Below are 27,732 nucleotides of genomic sequence, written 5' to 3' on the forward strand. Positions count from 1 at the left end.
CGGCAGCTCCGCGTCGGGGCTCCCCTGTCAGGCAGCCTGGCCCACGTCCCTCCCTTCCTCCTTCCCTCTCCCCCTACGAGCCCGGCCCGCCCTCGCTCTCTCGGAGCTCAGGCAGCACCCAGAAAGCCGCCCAGTCGAGCGCAGGAAGGCAGGCAGCAGCAGCAGCAGCGGCGGCAGCAGCATAGGCAAGCCAGAGCGCTACCACCTCTGGCGCCACAAGGCGTAAGGCACACGGACACCGACCCGCCGCCATGACCCACTTCAACAAGGGCCCCTCGTACGGGCTCTCGGCCGAGGTCAAGAACAAGGTAGGGCTCGCGGGGAAGAAGATGGTGGTTATCCCAGCGCCTCCTTCGGCTTTTGTTCGTGGACCGGGAGGGACGCGCGGGCGGCAAGCCCCCTTTTTTCCCTGAGGGGAGAGAATGGTTTCGCTCTCCTCAGGGTCAGGGGAACAGACGCCCCCCCCCAAACGCACAACTTTTCGGGCGAAGGCGGGGGGGAGGGAGAAAAACCAAACTCCCAACTGCCTATTTCGGACGTTTTTCGTTTCCCTTGCCTGCTCCATCATCACCTCACGGGATTAGGTGGGATGGGGGGGGGGCGTGAAAGGCGAAGGTTACCTCAGCCTTGTGGTTTTAAAACCGTGTGTGTAATAGGGGGGAGTTCGTTTACTGTGGGGCACGAGCGAAACGAAGCCCCCACCTCACCCCAAACTCCGGCTGTGTAGGACGAGTGAGCCCCCTCCCCCTTGCTTCTCGGACGGGAAGGAGCCCCCACTTTCCCCCTCACGGAGTCCACACCCCCCCTCCCCTCAGAAGACGACGTGTGACCCCCTTGTCCTCGGATGTACGTGTGAGGTAAATCACAGGCTGGCACTCCGGGCACCGCACCCCATTTACCCCATTTTATTTTATTTATTTTTAATGGGTTAGAAACAAAGCCCTTCGCTTCCAACCGCGCATTTATCGCGAAAAAAATCGCCAGAGAGACAAAAGCGGCGGGGGGGGGGCGGGGAAGCCGAAGCCCCCGTGGACCCTGAGCTCCCTTCCTTGACGGGAGAGTCCCACACGCCCCGTCCCCATTTTATTTTCCTGAGACGAGAGGGAGGCTTCGCACTCCCCTCCTGCCTGCGGAGACACCTACTGTGAGGCGCCGCCGCTTCCCTTCATCCCTCGCTCCTTTCGGTCGCGGGGAGAAGTGTCTGGCTTCGCCTCCCTGTTGGACGGGGAATGACGATGGCCCGCTCTCCCTCCCTTTAACTTCGCGCGCAGGCGGGGAGGGTATATATTTCTTTTCGCGTGTGGGAAAGCTTCGGGTATAATTTTTATTTCTTTCTTCCTCGCGCTTAAGAGGGAAGAAGGCCCAAGGGGTGTGTGCGCGGGAGAGAGACTTGAGAGGGAGAGAGAGACTTTGTTTCTTTCTCTCCCAGCTGCAGAGGCTGAGGCGAAAGCCAGCCAGCCCAGCCGCTCCTCCTTGGCAAATCACTGCGGCGGGACAAGCTCGGGTCTAATGAAGAGAAAAGCGGAGGGAGGCGGAGGGGTTGAGGGAGCGGGGGGGGGGCGCTGGATGGCGAAACAAACAAAGAAGAACGCTGGTTTGTGGCTTCGGGACGCGCAGTTCTGCGCTCGTGACTGCGCCTTCTGACGTGCGGTGGGGGGGGGGGACGGGACACACGAGTGTGCAACTGCTGCTGCTGCTGCTGCTGCCTTAAAAGATTTCTACCTCCTCGTTTCCCTAGGAGCCCGCACGCCCCGGCTTGCGGGACCCACCCAGGCTCGGGAGATGGCGGCAGCAGCAGCAGGGGGAGCGCGAGGTGATTCCAGCCTACGTGGCTCCAGTCTAGAGCTAGCGAGCGCCAGGCAGGATGGTGTGCTAAGGGGATGGCTGGTGCACGCACTCTCCCGGTCTCCCTGCCTCCCTCCCTGGGTTACTTCTTCTGATTGCCCCTTAACAAGTGTGTGGACGCAGAGCTCTCCTCTCAAAACAGGACTGGGCGGCGAGGGCGAGGAAGTTTGTACTTTTAGGTTGTTGTTTTTGTTAACCAATCCCTATAACAGCATTTAAAAGACCAGTACCAAAGACAGAGGGCAGATTGATTTCTGAAATGGAGGTCCCTTTTAAAACACTGGCAGTTGTCAGATTAAAATGCCACCAAGGATGACGTTTGCTGTGAAGGTATGGACTTGTTGTTTGTGGAGAAAGGATGATTAAAACAAATTGGGAATGGGAAACAGTTGCAGCTTTCTCTGAATTCTGCCTTTTTTGCCCCCCGAAATATAGTGTTCCCATCCACACCTCTGTTAGGCTAGTCTTTTAGCACCCCTCAGCACTTATATTTGATACTATCTCCTCACCTACACATTTCCTGTACACTCTTGTATGCAGTCATATTTTCCCAAACACAGTGATGTACTGAGATGGGAATGGCGTTGGTTCTCAGGCTTAAAAAAAATTCCATTCCATGCTAAACAGAAGTATGAGAAAGGTAGTGAGATTCGGCAAATGCACACCATGTCCATCATGTTAATTTACTGAACCCATTTGGTCTGGGAAACAGATGAGAAATGCCACCCCTGTCCCCCACCCCTTCCAGCTCAAAGTCCCGGCACATTCCAAACACATTACATCATGGGGTATTGGGGGGAGCCCAGCCAATCCGTGTGGGCGTTGTGCACAGAATGCTCATTGTCTCCACACTGCTGCACTCAAGTCCAAAGTGGTGGGGAGGAATGGGGGAAGATACACACAAAGGAAGCTACTGCAGCTTGGGGTTTAGTTTCCATTAACTCCCCTGGGAAATAAAATATTCCAAGACTCCTCTTCATCTTGAAAATGTGTTAGTGGCACCTCATCTGTACATTAAAACAGCACTGTAATAAGGGAACATTTCATACATGGAAATAATTGAATGTAGCAGTAGCTGAATATTTCAGCTTTGAATGACTCCTATGCACTTATTTTTGTGCTCTAAGACGGTTTCACATACTTTAGCTGAATGTTTGCTCTGGTATGCATCCCAGTCCCATGTATCTTAATCTGATGCATGTTTTTTTGTAAGTAACAGCCAAGTTCTATATTTTTTTTCTCATAAGTAAGTCCTATTGAGTTCAGTAACTATTACTCCTAGGTAAGTGGGTATAGGACTACAGCCTAAGTCACATTTATTTAATAGGGTTTATTAAATAGGGTTTAGAATGCAGTTTAGGATTGCATTCTAAATGTGGTGCTACAGGTTTGTGCTGAATTTTGTGATGTCATTTGGAACAGACATCAAACTTTGCAATATTGATAGATGTGAGCAGGATATATTTGAGCAATAATTTCTTGCACACTGCACTCCTTGACAGCATAAGTGGAGAAAGCAGTTCATTTTTAATATAGCCATTCAAATGCCTGATTTATGCAGCCATAACCAGAATAGTTGTACTAAACAATTAGTGCAACTATTTCAGATTTTATTACAGTCTGAGTTACTGACTTACTGTTGTGGAATAATTTGGCTGTGTTTTATTTATTTACTTATTGGCAACCACTGGAAAGAAAACCAGGAGTTTTGTAGGGCATTTGTTACCAATGAAAGACACCTGATTCCTGATATCCAAGAAGGTGTGCTATTTTAGGTTTTTGTTAGAGTTTTAAAGGTTTTGAACTACAGAAATATAGCAAGTATTAGTCTATTATAAGTAAACTTATAGAAGTGTTTTCTAGAGAGGCACATAATTATTTTTCAACAGAAAAAGGCAGGGTAACTTAACAAAATAAATATAAAACTTTTATGGCATACGTCTCTCCCTCATCTCTTCCAGAGTGACTGGCTAAGGTGATGAAGGTTAAGAGGGCATGGACTAGGCAGGCCAGAGTCCCTTTCCTTTTCATTCTGCATATTCTGTGCTATTCTGTTACTAACTTAGTTTCTTCAGCAGGCTATTTAATTAAAACAATTCTATACAATTTCAACTACAATGCTGTTATAATTAATATCTTTTAGAATCCTGGAGCACAAGCTAGGCTCAGTAGAATTTTGGACTTCTCCCCCCTTTGTACACCTCACCTCCAAACCTCTTCATATTAAAAAGCAGTTTGCTATATGCTATGAGGAACTGCTGTTGAAGAAACATGTCCAAAGCCCCTTTGTACACACCAAACTAGTTATGGCACTCTATAAATCTATCACTAAAGTAACTTGTCAGATGCTTTGTAAAAAGAAGCTATTCCTCTTGATAGGTGGCTTTTAATAGGGATCTTAATGGGCAGTGTGAGTACAACATTTCTATATATTCTTTTACAAGAAAGTAACTCATGACTTAGATTTAGGAAGTCCTGACAGTATGAGCTGTTCTAAACTGGAGCAGCCTGCTTAGGAAGGTGGTGAACTTTCTACAGTATTGGAATTTTTAAGGCAGATGATCATCTAACAGGGATATTGTAGCAGTTAATTTCCTGCATTAGAAGGGGTTGGACTAGATGAACTTTGAGTGCCTTTCCAACTTTGTAGTTCTTATTTTAAAATGGAACTTATTTTTATGAAGGAGTCTTATAGTCTATGTGACATTTGCCTTTCTTTTAACTCAAACCTTCCAATGTCCAGTCTACATTTATAGTTAGTTATAACAAAGTTGCAATGACTTAACACAAACTGTTCCTAAAAGAGCTTGTAGCTACTGGTATTTGCACAGCATTTTTAAGCTACTGCAGAACTTGATCCTGTTTCACAACTTCATGGATCCCATTTTTACAGATAAGAGACTGAGGCTGTAATCCTGTGCACACTTAACCTGGAAAGCTGTTAAAACGAAGATATTGGGATTTACTTTGGACTAAACAAACACAGCTGAGAGGCAACACATGCTTCAATTTATTTCTTATTTCTGTTTTATTTACTTCTATTTTTGGGACCTTGCAGAGCTGATGTTGGTTAAGTAATATGTCTGATCACATCACAAAGTTGTGATTCATTTAAAATATTTTTCTAATATCAAGAAACATTGATGTAGTCAAGATTAATGTGGGGTAGGGGGAGAACCAAGCTATCTGTGATGCAGTTGGTCAGTTAAGTATTTTTATTTATTTACTTGATTGGGAGGGACAGTGCCCCCACCCCCTCTGGCTATGACTATGCCAATAAACTTGTTTCTTCTCCCAAATGAGGAATAAGGAAAAAGACAGAAAACAGTAAGACAGAAGAGAAGATGACAAAGTATTAAACAAGTTTTCTTGCTTACTAGCTATAGTGGATGTGGGTGCATTTAAAGTTATAAAAGTTCTGTTTCTTTCTACTGATCATTTATTACTCCCAGAGTAAGAATTAGCTTCCTTTTTTCCATCTTACTTCAATGAGGCAAGTATTCACACTTCCTTTTTTAGGCAATGTTTAATAAAAATAAGAATAATTTATACACAGCCCTATTCCTGCAGGTCTCAGGGTGGTGCATGGGATAAAATCAGAATATAAAACCACAAAATGAAAAGAACAATGCCACACTGTTTCTTCCCTAGGGGTTGTCGCATTTGGTTATTCTTTATTATTTAAATATGCCTAAATTTCCCACCACCTAGCTCCAAAATTTGTCTTAAAATCTGGTAGTAATCCTGTTCCTGAGAAATAAGGGCAATGAAGGTTTGTAGTTCGTATGATAATACTAATCTGGGATAAGAAGAAGGTGAGAAAAGTCAAAATAAGTTCCCCTTCCCCATCCCTTGAAACAGTACAAGATTAGAATATTCTTTGCTGCTGCCTCCCTGGGTGACAGAACCAATCATACCGACACATGCTATTTAAAAATAGACAAAAGGATTTCCTCCATAGTAGGGTTCTTGAGAAAACAGGAAAATACAGTGAAGATAAGTGGGAGTAAGGAAGGTTTTCCTTTCCAATTCTCCTTAGTAGAGAATGAAGTTCAGATATAATCAATCCCAGCCCTTCTTCAATGATTGTTGAGCAAGCCTGTATCAGAATACTAACTTTTCCTAGCCCTTGTCTTAAACTGGTGGGTTGAGACCCACTAGTGGGTCACAGCCTGATCCAAGTTTTGTTGTAACAGGAGCACTACCATCATACAAATATATGGTAAAAGATTCAGAAATGCTTCCCCAAATGCATATTTGAGTTAAACATGGGCCCTGGGTCTGAAAAGGTTGATGATAACTGGCCCTAGCATTCACACAGATTGAGTAGGGCCACAGCATATATAGGATTTACTCATCTGAACTAGCTGACACAAAAGAAAAGCTCAACAGATATTGGTAATTTATGGCATAGCAACAATTTAGATAATATTAGGCAATTTACATGTTAAAGTATAGTCAGGGCAGTGTGTAGAACTCAAAGCCAAAAATTATTTTGAAAGACCCTTGTTAACAATACAATCCTGTGTTGTTTTAGGCTTGCCTAAAGCAGACCCTCCCAAGTGTCACTATTTTCCAGGGATGTCCCTGATTTAGAGAAGATGTCCCGGTTTCTGATTTGATCCCAGAATGTCCCGCTTTTCCTTAGGATGTCCCTATTTTCATTGGAGAAATGTTGGAGGATATGCTAAAGCCATTAATTTCAGTGAGATTAGGCACCCCTAGTTCTGCATAGAGTCAGGCTGTTAAGCTACTGCAAATGTTTTGTTAAAGAAACTGGGAGCACAAGTTAGGATTACCAGGTGTTTGACTGGCATCGGCCATTCTAGTACTGAGTAGGTTATTTACTACCTGGGATAACTGCTCCTTCTATATTATGGCTATATTTGGAGAACCATAATATATGCTCTCTAAGCCCAGCAAAGGTTGGAGGTGCTCGATTTACAAAACCACACTACTACATGGCAAACTGCTCTTAAAATTAAGGGAATATTGTAAGAACAATTCAGCAAAAAGGTATGTACTAAAACAAAAACAAAATGAGAATCTCCTTTGGGCAGTGCCCAGCGCATTGTATCTGACAAGCTTTAGGCACTGGCTAGTTTTTTCTCTCTCCCACTGTTAGAGTTAAAACCTAGTCAAAAGTGTTTTGGTGTGGCCCAAAGAATAATGACCCATCACTAATCAGGAACCTTCTTGGACAATAAACATCTGGGTTGCAGTCTCTTAAATTCTGTGTGATATTAATACAATGCTGTTATTAGTTCATTGAGATAGTCCTGATATTTTATTTGGTCTTTTCCACTCTGCCTAGTCTTCTAAGATCTGTTTAGTCATCTGCATTTATCATCATAATTTCCTCTATTTCCGATCTTCAAGCTCTGTGTCAGGTCTTCTGTAGCTAAAATTACATCACCCATATATAAGAAGGAGGAATCCACAGGCTCAGCTGAGCCCCAAAGTTTGCTGAAATACAAAATATCTGATAAACCAAACAATAAATGATAAATAGGTTTAAAGAAGTTAAAAATAAAAAAATTGAAAACAAACATCAATAGACCATTGTCGGCGATGTACTCTTCATTGCCTGCTTAGGCCTGGCGGAATAGGAAAGTGTTCAACTGATGTTTAAAACTTGTCAAAGAAGGTGCCTGCTGATGATAGGGGTGACAGATAAAAGCAGTTAAACATTTGCTAACTGCCTGCTGAAGTTTCTACCTCTGTTTTCTTCAATTACTTTTTATCCCAAGAGAGTGCAAAATTCCACTGGACACATATGTTTAAGTACCCTGGAAGTCAACGATGAGTAATAGAGAATCAGCTCAAATTGTTATGTAGATACTTTCACAGATCTGTCTGCTAATAACTAAAGTTTTCTGCTTTGTTATAAATGGGACCAAATGCCAAATGTCAGTAAGTCAATTTATTTGTATACTACTTTTCTGTGTACACTACTCTGAAAAGCAGTTCACAACAAAAAGTGTTCTTATGAAAACAAACAAAAATGCAAATACATTATTACTCATACAACACATAAATATGTAATTATCCATCATTTTCCTTATAAAAGATTGCAGAACAATTTCACAATTAATACTGAATAAAAATCCCTAAAAAAACCTTGTATTTCCTTACTAACATGAAGAGAGTAAAGAAACCAGACATCAAAATGCACAAAACATGAGATGTAAAGCCACTTCTTAGTTAAAATGCTACTTACAAAGTCATAGTCTTGCTTGTCTACAAGAACTGAAATAAACATTGCTATTAGTGATAGTAATAGCAATTAAGTGGAGGTGTTACAATGATTAACAAATAAATGATATCCTACCTTTTCCCTAGCAGTTCATTTCCTCTCTTTTATCACAGAAACATATTAATGAACAATTCCTGTCTTTGTCTCGTGTCTGTGCATCATGCTCTGTCCAAGAGGCTGTCCTGTTTTATTTATTTGTAAAATGTTTATCCTGCCCTTCATTATGGGCCACAGCATAATTAAACCAACATCAGCAGTTTACAATATAAAATTCAATGTACACATCACCCCAGCTATAGGCAGATACAGTGAAAGGCATAGTGAAAATAAAATGTTTTCAACTAGCACCAAAAACTAGTTTATGCTAGTCTCAGTCTAACCTCAGGAGGAAGATTGTTCCACCACCAAGGGGGCTTTAGTACGTGCTTCAGAAGCTTGGTCCTTATTTGATGATGGTGTGGACAGGACAGTGGGAGGTGCTCCTTCAGATAGCTGGGTTCTAAGCTATTTAGGGCTTTGTACATCAAAACTTAGGATGCAAGTGGCGCTGTGGGTTAAACCACAGAGCCTAGGGCTTGCCGCTCAGAAGGTCAGCGGTTCAAATCCCCGTGACAGGGTGAGCTCCCATTGCTCGGTCCCTGCTCCTGCCAACCTAGCAGTTTGAAAGCACGAAGTGCAAGTAGATAAATAGGTACCACTCTGGTGGGAAGGTAAATGGTGTTTTCATGTGCTGCTCTAGTTCGCCAGAAGTGGCTTAGTCATGCTGGCCACATGACCCGGAAGCTGTACGCCGGCTCCCTTGGCCAATAAAGTGAGATGAGCGCCGCAACCCCAGAGTCCACGACTGGACCTAATGGTCAGGGGTCCCTTTACCTTTACCTTTACATCAAAACTATCACCTTGAATTGCACTCAGTAGCAAACAGGCCCCAGTGCAGTTCTTCAAGGACTGGTGTTACATAGTATCTCAAAGGTACACTAGCCAACACCCTCATGGCTGTATTTTTTCCTAGCTGTGGTGTACAATCCACCTGCAAGGGCAATCCCATATAGAGTACATTAAAGTAGTCTAAGGTTCTCGAAGCTACCAGCATGAGTTTGACCAAACTGCAGGAGGCAGTGGAAGACAGGAGTTCCTGGCATGCTCTGCTCCATGGGGTCACGAAGAGTCGGACACGACTAAATGACTAAACAACAACAAGGTTCGAGAGTATGAATTACTGTAGTCAAGCTATGTCTCTTCCCTGCCCCTGCCCTGTGACTGTACCTGATCCTTCAAGGAGAGTCCAACCTCATCCAGAAGACACTGTTCATTCCCAGACCCAGGAAGCACTAATCTGTGGCACTTCCATTTAAGGTAATCCAACCCCTTACTGCCTCCAAACACTGATTAAGCACTTGCACAGCTCCAATTGATTCCAGTGCAGAGGAGAAATAGAGCTGGGTGTGATCAGAGTACTTGTGGCACCTTGCACCAAATCCCCCAATGACCACTTCTAAAGGTCTAATATATGCATTAAATGATGAATTAATAATGGGGTCCCTTTGAGGGCCGGTGGTATCACAAGTCTTGAAGGCAACTTGCAACAGTTTTCCTTCTCTCATTATTCAGACAGGTAGAATTAAGAGGTCAATCAGAGGAATGTTGCTAAATTGGAGAAGTATCACGCCAGTTTTTATTTAATTTGTTCAAGGTTTCAGAATGTGTAGATGATTTCTGATTAAGTGTAATGAACATCACCAGTCGTCTTTGCTATAAAATAACGTTACTTTTCATTAATAACATTACTCTATAATAGACACTGAGATTTATCTTGAGTGGGTGGTTTCAAGAATGTAGCCAAAATTACACTGCACATTTAAAAACATCAGTAAATTGCAAGTATGAAGCTATTATCTGCTGGGACTTTTCATGTTTGCTACAAAAAATTACGTATTGTTTATGTGTTACTTCACCTGAATATTACTGAAACATTTGTTATTAAAGAGAGTATACAAAGCTTGCTCAAGTGGAACTTTGATTGTGCTACTATCAATTTGTTGTACTTGGTTTTGTCCATCATCTCATTGTTTTTGAACTGCTCTTTGTCTATGTGCAATACATATATGTCACGGCAGCAAAAAACAGAAACAATTGACAATAACATCAAAGCACAGTACAATGTTACTTCTGAATAAATTTATGGAAAGAGCAGGAACCCAACATTGCATGAATGTTTTCCCCTCTCGGGTATCAGCCTCATGACGTCTGTTAAACAATTTATGTGTTCTGTTGTTTGATGTATGTGGGGGTAATTGCACATAGATATAGAGGCCTATATAGATTTTGCAGGATACTTGCTACCTTTGTAACAAGACTTTCATTTTCCCTGGAGCAAAACTTGGCACAGAGACAAAGACTTGACCAGGGTATGGTGCAGACCCTCCCTACTATTCATGATGTGATCTGGGATATATTACTAATTCAGATGGTATAGATATTTGGGTTTAGTGTACAGGCATTTAAATAGGGACTATAAAGTATGGAAAAGAAAAACATGAGTATAATCACTTCTTAGCATTTGTTATTTATATAAGGGCAGACCAACTTCTTAAGAATAAGCAGCTAGAGTAGAATGTAGAATACAGCAATTAATGAGTAATGAGATCTGAAACAGATCAGGTAATTTATGATACCTGTTAATACACTAATTACCTATCACTAGACACTTAATTGCAACTGTGTGTACAACACAGTAGTTAATCTGACCTGTTTCTCCATTTTTTCGGCTTTTGGTCTAGCAGAAACAGGGTTTAATTACAGCACTATGTTCCAACAATTTTTTGAGAAGGTCCCTGTGTACCTTACTGGGGAATAGTTTTAAGTAATGTAGTATGATGGCTAAGAAATTGAAAGGTAGATGACAAAACCAGTACAGTAATTTACACTTATTTACCTGAAAAACGAACGCCGCAAACCCGAAAGTGAGTCTTCCAGTTTGCGAATGTTTTTTGGAAGCCGAACATCCAACGCTGCTTCCGCAGCTTCCGATTGAGCACAGGAAGCTCCTGCAGCCAATTGGAAGCCACAGCTTGGTTTTCAAACAGTTTCAGGAGTTGAGCAGACTCCCAGAATGGATCAAGTTCAAGAACCAAGGTTCCACTGTACTGCCAGAATGTTCACATAGCACTTATTTGGATACAGCCCAATGTCTGACTTGGTATAAGGCAGCTTCCTATATTCCTGTGTTGCTGGCACAGTACATGGTACATGTCCTACTTGCTACATGTTAATTTTCAAATAGTACTTCACTGTTACTTCATTTAAGACATTTATAGACAGTGGTACCTCGGTTTACGAACTTAATCCGTTCCAGAAGTCCGTTCTTAAACCGAAAATGTTCTTAAACCGAGGCGCACTTTCCCTAATGAGGCCTCCCACTGTCAGTGCCCTTCCAGCATTCGTATTCCGTTCTTAGACCGAGGCAAAGTTCGCAAACCAGAACACTACTTCTGGCTTTGTTGAGTTCATAAACAGAATAGTTTGTAAACAGGGCTGTTCTTAAACTGAGGTACCCATGTACTGCTTAATTATTTGTGTTTCTAACTGATGCTCTTTGCAGACTAGTAAGGTTAGTTTATGTGCAGTGTGCAAGATCATAACATTGTACCACAGCATATTTCTACAAAAAGCAATGATCCCTCTCTGTCTTTGAAAATATAAGATTCAGTAGCTTTTTAAAGAATCTGTAGCACTAATCAGAATAAATGTGGCTCCTATAAGGCTGAGAGCAGAAAAGGGAAAGGATTATGATCAATTCATTGCCAAAGCAGAGATTAATTTTACATGATGTACTAGGTAATGAATTACTAGAAGCCTGAGGAATATTACCTGTCTATTTTATTTATTCAGTTGAAAATTTCTATTTGTCCTTCTATCTGGTTGGTCCCAGCATAAAACAATTAAAAAGAAAAAAATCAAATAATAATAGTCTGGTGCAGAAGCACCTCACCTGTGAGTGTGAAGCCTTTAATCTAACTTCCTGGCAGGCTGGTTGCTTGCTGCTTATGAATGGGGGGAGAGGGGTGAGGAGGTCAGTGTGGTGCAGACCACCAGCAGGAGCACCAGCTTGGCTCCACCATTAAGTTTGCACCATGCCAACCTAATTGTTGGCTTACAAACTGTGGCTTATCTTAACTGGTTTGGCATTTTGTCTGAACCAAACATCCTTTCCTAACCAAGGTCTGGGATGTACTGCTGGCTGAAAAACCTATGAAGTCAAAACAGAGTGGATCAGGGAGCCAGATATTAACATTCATGTGTAAATACATGGCATTCCCTTATCTATGTTTCTAGATCATGTGAAACCTTCAGAGACAAAAAAATAACTTTGGTATTATTTGTATTTTCAAAACATTTGTGGTCTTAACCTTATTCCTAATGAACACTGGACATTGTAATAACTGCTTCTGTACATCCTCTTCATGAGTCAGTTTGAGTTTCCTCTGGATATGTAGCAGGATACAGTTAATATTGTTTTTTGTTTTGTTGTTTTGTCTTACTATAGTGATTCTGTACAATACCTCATAGCTGTCCCTGAATTTATTAAGTCTGTACCTATACTTCTTGAAAACTTTATAAAAAGTGAATGGTTAATAAACAGCAACACCCCTTAAAATAAATTTAAATATTAATATATATAAATGTAATTATAACTGTTTTAATTGTTATGTCAGTTATTACCCTTATCACCTACCTATTTTTCCTATTAATTTAAGAGCTGGCAAGTTTAGAAAAACAAAAGGCTTGTCTTTATATGTATAACATTAATAGGAAGTGACTTCAATTACATTTCAGCTGTAGTTATATGTCCCATGTGCCATAGGATATATTTTATTCCCCCTCCCTGACACTGCAAACTTATGAGACCCTGGCCCAATTGGCATAGGAGGTCCAACTTTAGTTGGGCCAAAAAAGGAGAATATTTGGTGCATGCTGGGGAGGTCTGGGAAATTTCTTTGATCTAAATTGCCCAAATTGGGCATTTAAAAAAAAAAACCCCAATGGGAAAACATTTTTCCAAATGGGAGGGAAATAATGTTTAAAAGAAAGAAAAAAGAAATGCAGAATGCATGGAAACATACCAGAGCATTTCTCCCATGCTAGCAAGAAACCCACAGGACCTTGGCTAAATAGTAGTTCATCTGACTTCAGTTCCCTACCACCACTTTAGGATTACAGCTTCGGGCACTTTTAATTATTCTTTATTCTTGTTTATTAAATCTCATTTTCCCACATATGATTAGTTCCTATGCCCAGTGCTTTTTTTCTGGGGGGACGCAGGGGTACGCATACTCCTAAACATTTTGTGAATCTAAGTTTGGCCTCATTGAGGGACAGTATTTTAATATAAGTAGGAAAATGAGAGTACCCCTAAACATTTTTTTAGAAAAAATAAAAGCACTGTCTATGACAGTTCCAGCTCTGCAACTTGCAGACCTGTTTTGTGGCTCCATTTCCAGTCTTGCAACTTCTAAGCTTCTATACCTGAGCCATAGCTGTCAACTTTTCCCTTTTCTTGCGAGGAATACTATTCGGAATAAGGGAATTTTCCTTTAAAAAAGGGAAAAGTTAACAGCTATGACCTGAGCACCTGCTCATTTTTAGAGTGAATGAATGTGAGTGCAAAGTACAATGGTACCTCGGGTTACAGACGCTTCAGGTTACAGACTCTGCTAACCCAGAAACAGTACCTTGGGTTAAGAACTTTGCTCCAGGATGAAAACAGAAGAGAGTCCTCCAACTCTGCTTTCTCTTGAAGCCCAGTCCTATAAACAGGGCTGCATGTAATAATAATTTTTATTTATATCCCGCCCTCCCCAGCCAATGCTAACAAGCGATAATAAAAACGAATGAATACAACTGAAAAACAAAATTAAAATACAACATTAAAATATTGAAACCTCATAGCAGGAGGAGAAAGGAAAAGAAAAAAAGAAAAAGGAAGCCTGAGCTTTGTAGCCTGAGCTAAAAATAAATTCTGCACAATTTCCATGTGAAGAATAGCTAGACTGTACAGATTGAACAAATATTGTACTTCTTATATGCATAACTTATTTTGCCCTTTTTACTTATTTTTTCTGGCTTTAGTGGTAATGGAGATCTATGCAGGTCATTGAATTCTTGCTCCCAGTTACTGGCAGGCCAGTGGATTCTTGAGATTCCAGTAGAATTGCCTATATTCTTTAGTCCTATTCAGACTCTCCCAGCGTACAGTGAATACATGGAAGAGGAGTGAGTGGGACTGTTCCTTCTGGCCTCGCCTGCAGTGTTGGTCACCCTACTGGCCCAGCCACTGAATTTAACCCATAAAGGGGAAGACATCCTCCAGTGATACAGTGGGTCAGTGTGTCTGGCTGTTAACTAGATGGTTCGAGTCCACCCTGGAGGTTCGAGTCCACCCAGGAATGGCTGTGGGCAGAATTCTTGCATTGAAGGGTGTTGGATTAGATGACCCTTGGGGTCCCTTATAGTGCTACAATCTATGATTCTAAGATCTGAAAAGCAATATCTGGGCACATACAGCTGAATGTCCTTTGGTGATCCATGTTATGGGAAACTTAAACTGTGCAGGAGTAGAAACTGCTTTTAGCTCCTACATGTGTCTAGCTTTATGTACATAGTTGTTCCTTTTCAGACCTTTGGTCCAAAGTACAAAGGTCATAGATTGGTGTATGTAGAATGTGGCAATGACAGGCCAAGGAAAGTGACTCTCAATCCCTACTTCTTTAGGTCTTAATGTGTGAAGAAAGTCTGAAACTGGCTTGTCAATCACATCTGTGCAGCCATGAGGTTTAGAAACTGTAATATTATGAGTGGAAGATTATTTTATTTTATTTTTAGGATAGGTACATAGTTTGTGAACACTTTCTATATTTTTAATAATGTAATATGCTGTAATCTTTCAGAGAATAGCAATTATGTGTTCTTTCAGAATCATACAAGTAGCTTTTGTCATGTGAACAACACAGCTTATAGCACAGAAGCAATTACTACACAAGTACTGGACATGATAGAATATTAAAATCTGATGAAATTATTATTAGAGCTACAAATGACTTACTTGCCTTTACAGATGAGTACTGCAGGTCTGCCCAAAAACTACCTAGTTCAGTGATATTGTGAAGGAAATGGTGGGGCGGGGGAATACAAATACAGCATTGTCTGCATGTGTGTAGTAAACTTTTTTGGAGTTCTTGGTAACGTGTCATGTGGCTAGTCCAGGGCTATTGGAGCATAGTGAGGAAAGAAGCATTTCAAGGTACTGAGTATTTTACTCCTTGTCTCACTATGGAAATATCATGTTTCAAATGTTCAGGAAGGTTGAGAAATGAAGATTGAAAAATGATGACTTGGCAGAAACAACAAAATTGATGACATTCCTTGGTAATAAATGGTCTGGATAGAAACATTACTCACCCTTTGTGCTCTCCAGCTCAACAGCTGAATGCCTTTCTCTGAAAGCCTCTTGTGATAACATGCTCTTTTAACAATCTCTAAATTATTAAAAAGGGTCTCAACTCAAACACAGAAGCAACAAACTGTATATTATACACACATATTGTATTATTTATTGATTGGGCAGACGAGGCTCATCAACCTGGGAAGGTAGCCCATGTAGGAAGGAAAGCTCTGATCCTAAACCTCCACTACTTTGTGAGATATCTTTGGAAGAAGAAAAGGCTAAGGAGTAAACCCTATACAAATCCAGAGTGGAGTCCCTAAGATGGTTGGATGGCGTCTTGTATGCCTCCTTCCAGCAACTCCTGCAGGCAGGCTGGTGCCAAACATATTGCTCTGCTTTCCTTTGGACCACATCAGCAAGTCCAAGGGTTGGGCTGGGGTCTTGTCATCTGAGCAGCCCAGGACCGCCATACACACTGCCCAGGCTTGCACCCCAGGGGAGGTCACTTTGGTGCTGCTAACACAGCAGTTTGGCTTCACCCCTGGAGGCTCACCCCATTGTCTCTTGAGACAAATGGATGATTAACAACATTGATTTAAACCATTAGAATTAAAATTAAAGAACAATATGTGTCCTTCTGATTGTATGCTGTGTCAATTGTGAATATTACTGCATTTGATGATGGGCATTACTGTGTCTGGGATTTAATTAAAGATGCCATAGATAGAACAGTGGTGTCCCCCATATCTGTGCATGTGTAGAGAGCAGGTTGTGGAAAGTTCCTAATAGGTGCCAAACGGATATTGAGTTCTGTATGTGCAGGTTGTTCTCGGCAGAAGCAGTGAATCTATGCTTCCATGTAGAAGAACCACCACATCCATAGCTCTGTTGGTTTGCTCCACCTAAGACATGAACCCTCCATTAATAAATAAATAAGTAAATAAATCATTAATTAAAATATTTATTGGCCCTCTTTCTCAGCAAAGCTCCCCCAAGATTGTTTTTCCTGCCCATGGACCTCAGTGAGGGGAAATTACTATACCAGTCTTAGTGCTGTTGTAGCTTCAGACCTTTGTAGGAGGTACGTCAGGGGAAGGAGGCTTAGCATCCTGTGAATCCATAGCTGCTCCCAGAATGCCCCATTTTGACCCTCTGCACCAGTGGAACATTGCTGGTGGGGCATCCACACCCAGATTTTTTTCCCCTGGCGCTCCAAGGTGTTTCCAATAGTGTAAGTGTCATCGTGCTAGTAGAGTGATGCTTCAGTGGCCTTTGGAAGACTGTAGGGATTGTACTGTAATATTGTTACTTTATTAAGGTGATATTGAAACAAGAGCCACATCTGTTTTTATTGATGTCTCAAAACTGAATGCAAAAAGTAAACACGTTTCTTACATGCTGTACCCATCATTTCACACGTTGCTGTGTTTCGTAGCAACACCATACAAGCAGAGAGTACACTGTGTATTACTGTGAAACATTGGCTCGGCACACGGCCTACAGATTCTGAGAGACTTGGAGAACATACATATCTTACTCCTTGTTAAGCAGGAATATCAGTAAAAGAGTAAAATATTACCTCTCCTAATCCAATTTAGAATAATCAGTGAGAGGACTAGACAGGGCAATTTTCTTTTACTATTCATCAGCAAGCAACTCTGCTTATTAACTGCCCAAAAGTATGTTAAAGAGTAACAAATCTGTGATTTGAGTTTGGTATGTTAGGTTTTTCTTTAATTTGAGGTGTATCTACATATACAACTAGAAGTGGAAAGAACAGTGGTTTTTTTACCCTTATGCTGCAATCCTGTGCACACATAATTGGGAGCAAGCCCTGCTGAACTTAATGGAATTTATTTCCAAATATACATACATTGGATTGCATTGCTAACTGCTTTCTCTGACTCAGATTTACTCCAGATTTTCTTTCCTTGTGTCCAACATTGTACTTTTCCAAATGATAAATGAATGGGAATGGGGTAATATAATGCAAAATTTGGTATTGGAATGTATTTTTTTCTTTTTACTGTTTACTGTTGCTATAGTGCTGAACTGTTAATTTATATGTTATGAATCAGCTGTGATGCAAGTGGTCTACTAAGAGAACAGAATGACATACAAGGAAGGTTATGTAGAATTTCAGTGAATACTTGCATCAGCAGAGTTTGCTTATGAACAGAATAGACATTAGACAAGAGATTTCCAAATAAAAAACCCTTTGGTTTATTTGAATTTGAACAGCTGAAAATTATCATGAGGATTTAGAATGATTTAGAATGATAAATACTGTAATACTTTATGCTAATTAGTGACGCTGATTTCTGGGATAGCACTGGATCCATTTTGAGATGCTTTTATAAAATATCCTTGTCTAATCAAATATGAATTTTGCATTATTAAAATCAGAGAAAGTGTTGAATTGATCATTATTTTGTATTGCAGATTGCTTTGAAATATGATCCACAGGTAGAGGAAGATCTCCGCAACTGGATTGAAGAAGTTACTGGCATGAGCATTGGAGCCAATTTTCAATTGGGTTTAAAGGATGGCATCATACTGTGCGAGTAAGTCACATCATGTTTTATTTCAGGCAGAGCTCTTTAGTTTCTAGGCCAGTAGCCAACTTTTTCAGAAATAAGATCCACATTTAATTCTAGGACACAGTGTGATTTCCCCCCATTATTATTTTACCAGATATACCCAAAGACATACTAGGGTCCCTTGCACCCTTTGTAGAGAACTGTATCAGCACCACCCACCCCCATCACTTTACTTCAGTAGCCACCAGCTGAGCTCTCCATCTCAACTGGCAAACTGGGAGGCAGGCAGGTAGGGTCTAGATGGGTCCCCTGGGGAGAGGGGGCTTTGAGGGCTCCACGCAAAAGTTGGGAGAAGTTGAAAAAATATTTTCTACATGACTTTTAAAAATAAAAGAACACTGTTGTCCATTATATCTGGAAACTCTTTCTCTCTGCCTTTTCTCTTCCTCTTAAAAAACAAAACACAAACAATAAATAGTACTGGTATCACTAGTGTGTCTTCTAAGCAACACTGAAAAGGGAATAGGATAATACACCAGAACCTTCCCTGCCAAAGAGCAATTAAAATCAGCATAAGAGCCTGCTAGATCAGGCCAACTGTCCATTTAGTGGAGCATTCTGTTCTTATGGTGGCCAACCAGAGATGTCTGTGGAAACCTGCAAGTAGGATCCAAGCAGAATAACGCTCCCATCCTGTGGTTTCCAGTAAAATTACTAAGTGTTGCTAGGGTTGCCATATTTCAAAAAGTAAAATTCTTGACACCCACAAACTTGTTGATACTTTTTATGGAAACCAAAGTTGTTGAGCCTATGTAATCGTGTTTCTAAGGGCCTGTTCACATGTTAAGAAAGAGATCTGCCCTTGATACAAAAAGCAGCACATGAAGCGAGAAACAACATTCTTTGTCTTCTTCCCTTACTTCATTGTGCTCAGCTGCTTCAAGCAATTTTCCACCAGCCTAGCTCAAACTCCAGAAGTGAGCCAAGGGAAAAGCTGCTTAAAGCAACAGATTGCAATGAGATAGGGCAGAAAGGGTGAATGGGTTTGCTCATTCACACTCCCCCCCCCCCATGAATCACTCATTTCCATTTATGAGTGTATTTAAAATTTATAGGTATTTAAAATGTAACAAATTCATCACACAGGATGGCATGTTTTTCCTGACATTCTCATTTTCTTCCTCCCCACCCCCCAAGGAGGACATTCAGATATGTGGCTCAAGTCCCTTCTAAAGTGGCTTTACCAACATGCCTATTATGCAAACTGCCTTCCAAATAAGCTGTATGTGCAAATAAAATATGCAGTCGTATCTTGGATCTCAAATGCCCTGGAACTCGTATGTTTTGGCTCCCAAACCCAGAAGTGAATGTTCCTGTATATGAATGCTCTTTTGGAAGCCCAATGTCTGACGGGGCTTCCGCGGCTTCTAATTGGCTGCAGGAGCTTCGTGCAGCCAATCAGAAGCCGCAATTTGGTTTTTGAACGTTTTGGAAGTCGAACAGACTTCCGGAATGGATTCCGTTCAACTTCCAAGGTACAACTATATATTGGTTTTTATCTCTGCATTAGTAGTGCTGTAATATGGAGATTAAAATTGGTGGTGGCTCTGCGAAAAAAAGGCAGTTTATTTACTTTATTGGTTTTTACAGGCTTATCAACAAACTTCACCCGGGATCAGTAAAGAAAATCAATCAATCCAAACTAAACTGGCATCAGGTAAAGAAACTAATTTAAATACTGTATTCAAATAATAGTGTCTCTCTCTGAAGGAGAGAGAAAATACATGAATGAAAGCTTAATGACAGTTATTGTCACAGTGAGGCTAACTAGGAAAACTAGAATAAAACTAGACCTGCCAGTTTGGCAGATCTGAACAAAGTAAAACAAAATTAAGGAGTTAAGAATGTGTGTGCTAACCATCAGATCTTTATCGGCCTATATTCTTTGCTGATTTCATTTATAGCTCAAAGGCAGGAAGCTTCTTCTTCAAGTGCTTAAAACAATCTTGAACCTATGAGTCCATCTCCGCATTGTGTGCATAATGGCACTTGGTACCTGGGCACCTTAGGAACCGCCTCCTTCCACGTTTCTCTCTGCACACTCCCTATCATCATCTGGGCTCTGCTCCAAATCCTTCAGCCTCAGGAAGCAGGGCTGGTGACTGTCACCTAGGGACAGGGTATTTTATGTTGTGGCACCTACTATATTGAATGCCTTGCTGAATGATGAATGTAAGGCCCTATCACTATACTGCTTCTGGTAGCTGTTGAAGCTCTGACTCTTTAAAAAAACTTTTGGTTAATTTTGTAATTTATGCTGGCCGAGTTCCATTTCACTTTCGTGCTGCTGAAATTTGTTAAAACAGACTGGGTATTATTAATGTTTGAATGTGCAATGGCATTTTTAAAAGAGATTGTTTTATTCAGTTGCTATTATTGTTTAAGCCATCTTGAGTCTCCTTTGAGAAACAGGGGGAATAGAATTAAAACAAAAAACAAAAACATGCAAGCAGATAAAGGTTTAAGCAACCCCAGTGCCCCCCCCCAAATTGCTTGAAACCAATTACAAAGTGGCTTTCTTTATTTTAAAAAATCTTCCAAGTTTATTACATACTTTCCCATACAGTATTTAGTTCTGCCTTATGCAATGATATCATCAAGCACTAAGACCATCATGCATTTATTTAATTTCAGCTGGAGAACATTGGGAATTTTATAAAGGCCATACAACAATATGGCATGAAACCACATGATATATTTGAAGCAAATGATCTCTTTGAAAACGGAAATATGACCCAGGTTCAGACATCACTGGTGGCACTAGCAGGTCTGGTATGTACATAATGACATATGCAGTCCAGTGAGTTCCATGCATTTTCATAGCTTAACTGTAATTAACCATTTTATAGCACGGTACCTTCTCATAAAGCATAGAAAGTGTTTTAGGATTCTTACAACATTTACTATCTAAAAGGATCAATACTTCAACTATGGGATGTATGTAATAGGTATGCCATGAAATTCCATGGATTGAGGCTTTACTTGTCTAGCAGCTATATTGTATTACTCTTGGTAATATGAAGCTTGGCCTGCAGAAGTTGTGGGATGTTATCCATGCCTTCACCTCTGTTGCCAAGTAGCTCTTGAAACTGTACAATCAATGATCCATTAATTCATGGATAGGCAAACTAAGGCCCGGGGGCTGGATCCGGCTCAGTTGCCTTCTAAATCCAGCCCACGGAAGGTCCGGGAATCAGCGTGTTTTTACATGAGTAGAATGTGTCCTTTTTAAAAAAATGCATCTCTGGGTTATTTGTGGGGCACAGGAAATTGTTCATATTTTTTTTCAAAATATAGTCTGGCTCACCACAAGGCTTGAGGGACAGTAAACTGGCCCCCTGCTGAAAAAGTTTACTGACCCCTGCATTAATTGGTTTAAAATTGAACGCAGAATTATTAAATCAAGGACAACCAAAAGCAAGTGATATGAATGGTATTCCTGTATAAAATGTATATTAGAAATGCTGTTATTCTATTCTCCTCCTAGGCAAAAACCAAAGGCTTTCATACTACAATCGATATTGGTGTCAAATATGCAGAAAAGCAAGCAAGAAGTTTTGATGCAGGAAAACTGAAGGCTGGACAAAGTGTGATTGGTTTGCAGGTAAGCAGAAAAGTTGAAAGTTCACTAAGGCCGCAATCCTGTACACATACCTGGGAGCAAGCCCCACTGAACTCAATGGGGCTGCTTTCTGAATCCATGGGATTGTGCTGTAAATCAGTATACACAGGAAAACCTTTTAAGGTGTAATGGACAATTATTTATGCTTGGTAAACAGCAGGAGTGGCTTTGAGCCACAGCAATAGCCTGCTGGAAGAGGCACTTGCTGCTGCTTACTTGGAGGGGCAAAGCCCTGGCAGAGCCAATCTGGCATTTCCTCTGGTGCATCTGCATAGCTCCAACCTCGCCATCACTTTGTCCCTCCAGGTAAGCAGCAACAACATGAGGAAGCATACATGAGGAAGAATAAGGTAGGCCACAGTAGAATCACTCTATTCTGGTCCATCATAGATCTGGTTTACCTGTTAACATGAAAAGCGTTATTAACACTGCCTCTGTTATTCCTGTGCTACTCAGTAACATGTGAATCTTCTGTTCATGTAATCAGGTGGATTGCCACTGTAATTACACAGCTGAAGTTACACATGTTACTGGTATGGTGTAGGCATGGACATGGAGGCAATTTGTACCACACCACTCAATGTAATTTGTAGAGTAGAAGACAGCCGTGAAGATTTCAGGTTGGCTCTCTGTAACTAATCTTTGAATAACCCTCTCTGCAGTCACACATCATCTTAGTACTTTTTGTATTAGATATTTCTTTTTAGTTGAAATCTTAAGAACATAAGATGAGGGTAACAAAGTTTTATATAATGCAACATTCTGCTTCCCACAGGGACCAAATAGATACACCTCCAAGGAGCCCAAACCAGGGCATAAAGGCACCCATTCTGTTGTTCCTTTGAAGTTAATGTAGTTGAGTTGACTCTATGTCTGCTTTGACACATAGATTAACACTACTCTAATAAACCCTTTGTTTTCCTTTCCTCAGAGATCTTGGATTACAACATGCCTAACAAACATTTCCCAAGGTTGTTGGTGTCAATGTGTACCATGACTGCTCTCCCATACTATTTAGACAATATGTGATGTCTGCAACCTTCAGACAAGTTAGGGAAGTCACTAAGTAACATGTCCCCTCTTAAAGGATCATTTCCCACGCCCTGCCCTAAGAACTTCATTCTGCAGAAGAGCTGTTAGCTCTAGGAGCAGGATGCTCCTACTGTGTATTTGAAGGTCTCCTCTCTGTTTCTCTCACCTTCTAAGGTCTGCTATCTGAAGGAAACGGACATTTCCTGGGAACCAGGAACTCCCTGCACTGAACACACCACCACAACTTATATATGTTACATTCTTCAATACACTGGCCTAGTATAGTACATTTACTTATGGTAGTTCTCAATCAGAACTCCTTTTTTCAAGTGATCCTCATTCTCTTTATAGATGGGAACCAATAAATGTGCCAGCCAGGCAGGCATGACTGCCTATGGGACAAGGAGACATCTCTATGATCCAAAGATGCAAACTGATAAACCATTTGACCAGACAACAATAAGCCTGCAGATGGGTACTAACAAAGGGGCTAGTCAGGTAAGCAAAAGTTACTTTCATATTTAAGATATTTGTTTCTGCAGTCCTAAACTTTATCTTTCATTGTTTGGTATTTTATTTATTTTAAAATATTTCTAGACCAGCATTTTGCACTAGCTGCAGCTTCCACACCATTTTTGTGTGTATTAGAATAATGTAATCTGTAGCATTGGGCGGGGGGGGGGGGGGAGAATAACCTTTTTTGATCCGTGGGCCAGATTCTTAGCAGGATCTTCCTAAAGGGCCAATTATGATTGGTGGGTATAACTTTGAAAGTTGAGACTTCAGAGCATCTATGGCAGCAAGGTGCTGCTAAAAGGAAGCTTTTCTTCATTGTGGCAGCTGGTCCAATGTAATCCTCTCTGAAGCTTGGCAGGTTCAGGTACATGAGTTTCTTCTAGTGAGCTCTCTCACACCTAGATCAAACTGGATGGACCCCACATATCAGCTGATGTACAAGGTCAGCCCTGTTTAGCGCTGGGTTCCAGTGCATGAGAGTTCCCTGAAACCAGCTTTCTTACACAGAGGTAAATCCTGGTTTGTCAAGATGTGCATCAGCTAATGTGTGGGAGCACAGTCTGCTTTACACATAGCACAGAAGCTGTGCAAGGGGACTTTGCAGTTGCTGACAAACACAATTCAATGAGTACCGTATTTTTCGCCCCATAGGACGCTCCGTCCCATAGGATGCACCTAGTTTTTTGGGGGGGAAATAAAGGAATTCCCCCCCCCTTTATTTCCCCCCCAAAAGCAGGTCGGGGAAACCGAACCAGGTCGAGGAACAGCGGGATGGCGGCACTGCGCCTCCCTGCTGTCCCCCGAGCTTGTGGGGCTGGCCGATGTCTGCCCGGCGCGAGGGGCGCTCTGCTTCAGGGCGCCCCGCCTGCCAGGCGGCAGGCTGCTATCCGCAGCATGGGGAGCCCTGCGGGGAACTCCTGCAGGACTGCCTAGGCTGCGGATGTGTTCCCGAAGCGCCGGGCGCTCTGCTTTCAGGGCGCCCAACGCTCCGGGAAGCAGGCTGCTATCCGCAGCCTAGACATCCCTGCGGGACCTCCTGCAGGGCTGCTTAGGCTGCGGATGTGTTCCCGAAGCCTGGAGAGCGAGAGGGGTCGGTGCGCACCGACCCCTCTCGCTCTCCAAGCTTCAGCGAAAGCCTGCATTCGCCCCATGGGACGCACCCAGATTTCCCCTTCATTTTTGGAGGGGGAAAATTGCGTCCTATAGGGCGAAAAATACGGTACTTCCTAACTACAAACTTGCTCCTTCAAGGGGAGTACAACCCTATTCAGAAAAGGCAATATGACCCAGTTTCTGAACTTGAGACCTGCTAACCCACAATAGATATCAACATACTGGTGACATTGTGCTTCAAATTCCTAATGATTGCTCCTAACAGCTTCATATAGACGTTAAATAGCTTTGGGGTAAGATGTAGCCTGCAGCTCAGAATAATCAAAGAGGCTGTGAAATTCCTTACCCAGTTTAAAAATCACTTAGGATGCTCTTCATCCTTGCAATACACATACAAAATTGTGAAGATCCTCAGCATGCACCCATAGCTTCTTCCTCGTAGTATAATGTGCTTTATTCTGATTTCTGTGATGGGATGAGAAGTCTGTTGCTTGCTGAATCTCACTTAGGAGACTTCCATGCTGAGTAGCTTAGTATCTGGAAAATGTTATGCACATGTGCATTCCTTGTCAGCACTCATTATTATTTTAAAAGTCCCAATGCTGTTCAAACTGCTTTAAACCCTTTGTTTTTAGGCAGGGATGCTTGCACCAGGTACAAGACGAGACATTTATGACCAGAAGCTCACATTACAACCCATGGACAACACCACTATTTCACTACAAATGGGCACCAACAAAGTGGCTTCCCAGAAAGGGATGAGCGTTTATGGGCTTGGACGGCAAGTATATGATCCAAAGTATTGTGCTGCACCAACAGAACCTGTCATTCATAATGGAAGTCAAGGAACAGGAACTAATGGGTCAGAAATCAGCGATAGCGATTATCAGGCAGAATATCCAGATGACTATCACGGCGAATACCAAGATGAATATCAGAGAGATTACCACGGTCAGTACAGTGACCAGGGCATTGATTATTAGATTTGCCTCAAAAGCTCAGTATTAGTTTATTATTTTATTCAGTAAAGAACGAAACTAGCCTTGTGGAATTGTTACCCGTCTTCTTTACACATTATGCTTCATGTACCTAAGGAAATAATTGCCTTACATAACATTCCTTTTTCCTTTCTCTGCCCTTTCCTTCTCTAGTTGCCTTTAGTGCTGTAACAGTTGCAGTCTACAGCATAACAATAACTGCATATGAAGTAAAAAGGAATACTGTGAAAGGGGGAGTTCTCTTATACAGCCAAGTCTTTTAATAATAAAAACTATGCATTTTTTTACAACCTTGTTCTGAAATGAGCATTTTACATACTATATCAGCCCTTTCCTTTTTTAAAAATGTTTTTATTTACAGTTCCATTATGTGGAAAACTGTAAGACTTAATTGTGGACCATGCCACAAAAACTGAGGTTGTGGCTTATTACCTGCAAGATTTCTGTCTGTTCATAAGTACTTGCTTGCTAACCTCTAAACTCACAGTAGACATAATAAATGTGCATTTGTGATTGTGTGTGTCCCATTCCAATATCTAAATTGACCAAGCTTATAGAAAAAGAGCTGTCTTGCTTAAAAAGGGAGCTTGTATAAATTCTGAGCCCACAGAAGTCTCCATGTTTTGATGGTGCGTTGACTTTTATTTCCTGTGCCATAATGTATCCATGTAGAATTGCCTTTTCTTTGAATTGTATTTATTGCCACATTTCTCATCATAAACCGATCTTGTTGTATTTTTTATAAATAAATGTTGTTTTCTTGGAGGCATGTGATAACTTGTGTTATTAAATACAAAATTCAAATTACAGAAAACATTTACAACTGTCCCTTTGTTTATAACTTATCTAAAACATATTCTTTCCTTTTCAACAAAACAATTCACTGGAGATTGGAAATAATGCACTCATGTTGATTCTACCTTGCTGCTTATAATTTTTACTTGTAAAAGAGAGTTCATTGCCAAAAGTTTAGAATCCAGAGAGATTCAAGGCAAAATTTACTTGCAGCCAGCAGTATGCTTTTGAGACTTTAAAGAGGTGGTTTTGCTCAGAAAGGGGGAAAAGGCCTGTTATGCAGATGTTCTTTGGGAAATAAGGGCTTGTCTGAGTTGTGTGCCACATAACTTAATATGCAAACCAGTAGAGGGTCAGGCTGCATCTTGCCCTCTGCACACAAAGAAAATGACTACTCTTTTAGCAAACAGACTACTAGTAGTTGGGGATCATCATTTGATGTAATGGAACACAAGTTTATCATAAAATACTCTTGTATGTAAAAAGGAACAGTATAGAAGTAGTACAGTATAGAAATAGTACAATTACTTACCCAGATAGCGCCTATAGATATGCCTAATTTAATGAGGCTTTGTCCCTTGAAGGATGCCAAAATAAAAGGAAGGCACACAGCACATATTCCCAACCTCTTGGTCTTTGTTGTTAAGGACTTGCCTTCTTGACTGATCACCGATTCTCCTTTGCAGGATACAATTGTTCTTCAGGACATCAATGGTTTTGTTAATTTAGGACATGCACAATGTTCTCCATAAAGGACTGCAATGGAAGCAACCTAATCATATGAACATTACCAAAAAATCCTAGATAACATGATTCCACAACGTACTCCTTACCATAGGGGACCCTCTAACTAGCACTGCTTCTTAATCTATGACATGATTATTCACAGTTTAGATGTTATCCAGGCTGCATTGTATACAGGTGACTCCCAACTTACGCTGTGCCTACATTCCAGGGATAGGATGCAAAGCCAAAATCAAGTGCAATAAAAACACATTGGGTTCAATGGCAGGTGGGATTGCCAAAGTCTTTTCCTCAGACACCAACCCCATTTTATTTTTTTCTACAGTTTTTTTGCCAAGTGCATAAGACTGAATGCACACAAATTAAATGCATGTAAATTGTGAGTTACTTTTGTATAAAAGTTGCTGAATCAATTTCATTTAGCTTTCTTAAGGGGCTTTATGCCAAAAAGACGGTTTTATCATGTCGAAGTGCAAAAAACTTACAGCAGATTTGATAATTAGTATAAAACATCTTTAAATACTATTTAAATAAAACCATACATAATGATTTTTTTTAGTTCTTCACAGAGTTAGAGCGAGTTGATCATCTCTTCCAGTGCAAGAGGTACAAACTGATTTAGGAGATAATTTATCTCAAAATATTGGTAACCTTCACTTTTATCTGAATTTTGCTGTTTTTGCTGTGTACTTTTAGAACCATCTCAAGTTCTGGCCTATAGTTAGGAAAAATGAAAAATGCATTGGATTAGTCATAATGGTAAGACA

At 41.0% G+C, this 27,732-nt stretch overlaps 2 protein-coding genes and 1 long non-coding RNA gene across 10 annotated transcripts in view; 2 read left to right on the plus strand and 1 right to left on the minus strand.

The window, feature by feature from the left end:
• Positions 1 to 26,191, plus strand: CNN3 (calponin 3). The gene is made up of 7 exons (XM_083445057.1): positions 1 to 308; positions 17,988 to 18,109; positions 19,736 to 19,802; positions 20,780 to 20,917; positions 21,633 to 21,749; positions 23,151 to 23,297; positions 25,064 to 26,191. Exons 1-7 carry the CDS (start codon positions 252 to 254, stop codon positions 25,409 to 25,411), a joined length of 996 nt encoding a protein of 331 aa, XP_083301183.1. The 5' UTR covers positions 1 to 251; the 3' UTR covers positions 25,412 to 26,191.
• LOC310679646 lies at positions 6,248 to 9,876 on the plus strand. Its single transcript, XR_014512437.1, has 2 exons — positions 6,248 to 6,353; positions 6,973 to 9,876. It is a non-coding gene; the product is annotated as an uncharacterized lncRNA (long non-coding RNA).
• Positions 26,048 to 27,732, minus strand: part of SLC44A3 (solute carrier family 44 member 3) — a 94,223-nt gene continuing 92,538 nt past the window's right edge. For all 8 annotated transcript variants that reach the window (XM_083444898.1, XM_083444900.1, XM_083444897.1 and 5 more), the window contains one exon: positions 26,048 to 27,680. In XM_083444898.1, the coding sequence (XP_083301024.1) occupies positions 27,669 to 27,680 (12 nt within the window). In that variant the 3' untranslated portion in view covers positions 26,048 to 27,668. The remainder of the gene's footprint in view (positions 27,681 to 27,732) is intronic.

Source organism: Podarcis tiliguerta (assembly GCF_965153285.1).
Source record: "Podarcis tiliguerta genome assembly, chromosome: 6".
Classification (NCBI taxonomy): Eukaryota; Metazoa; Chordata; class Lepidosauria; order Squamata; family Lacertidae; genus Podarcis; species Podarcis tiliguerta.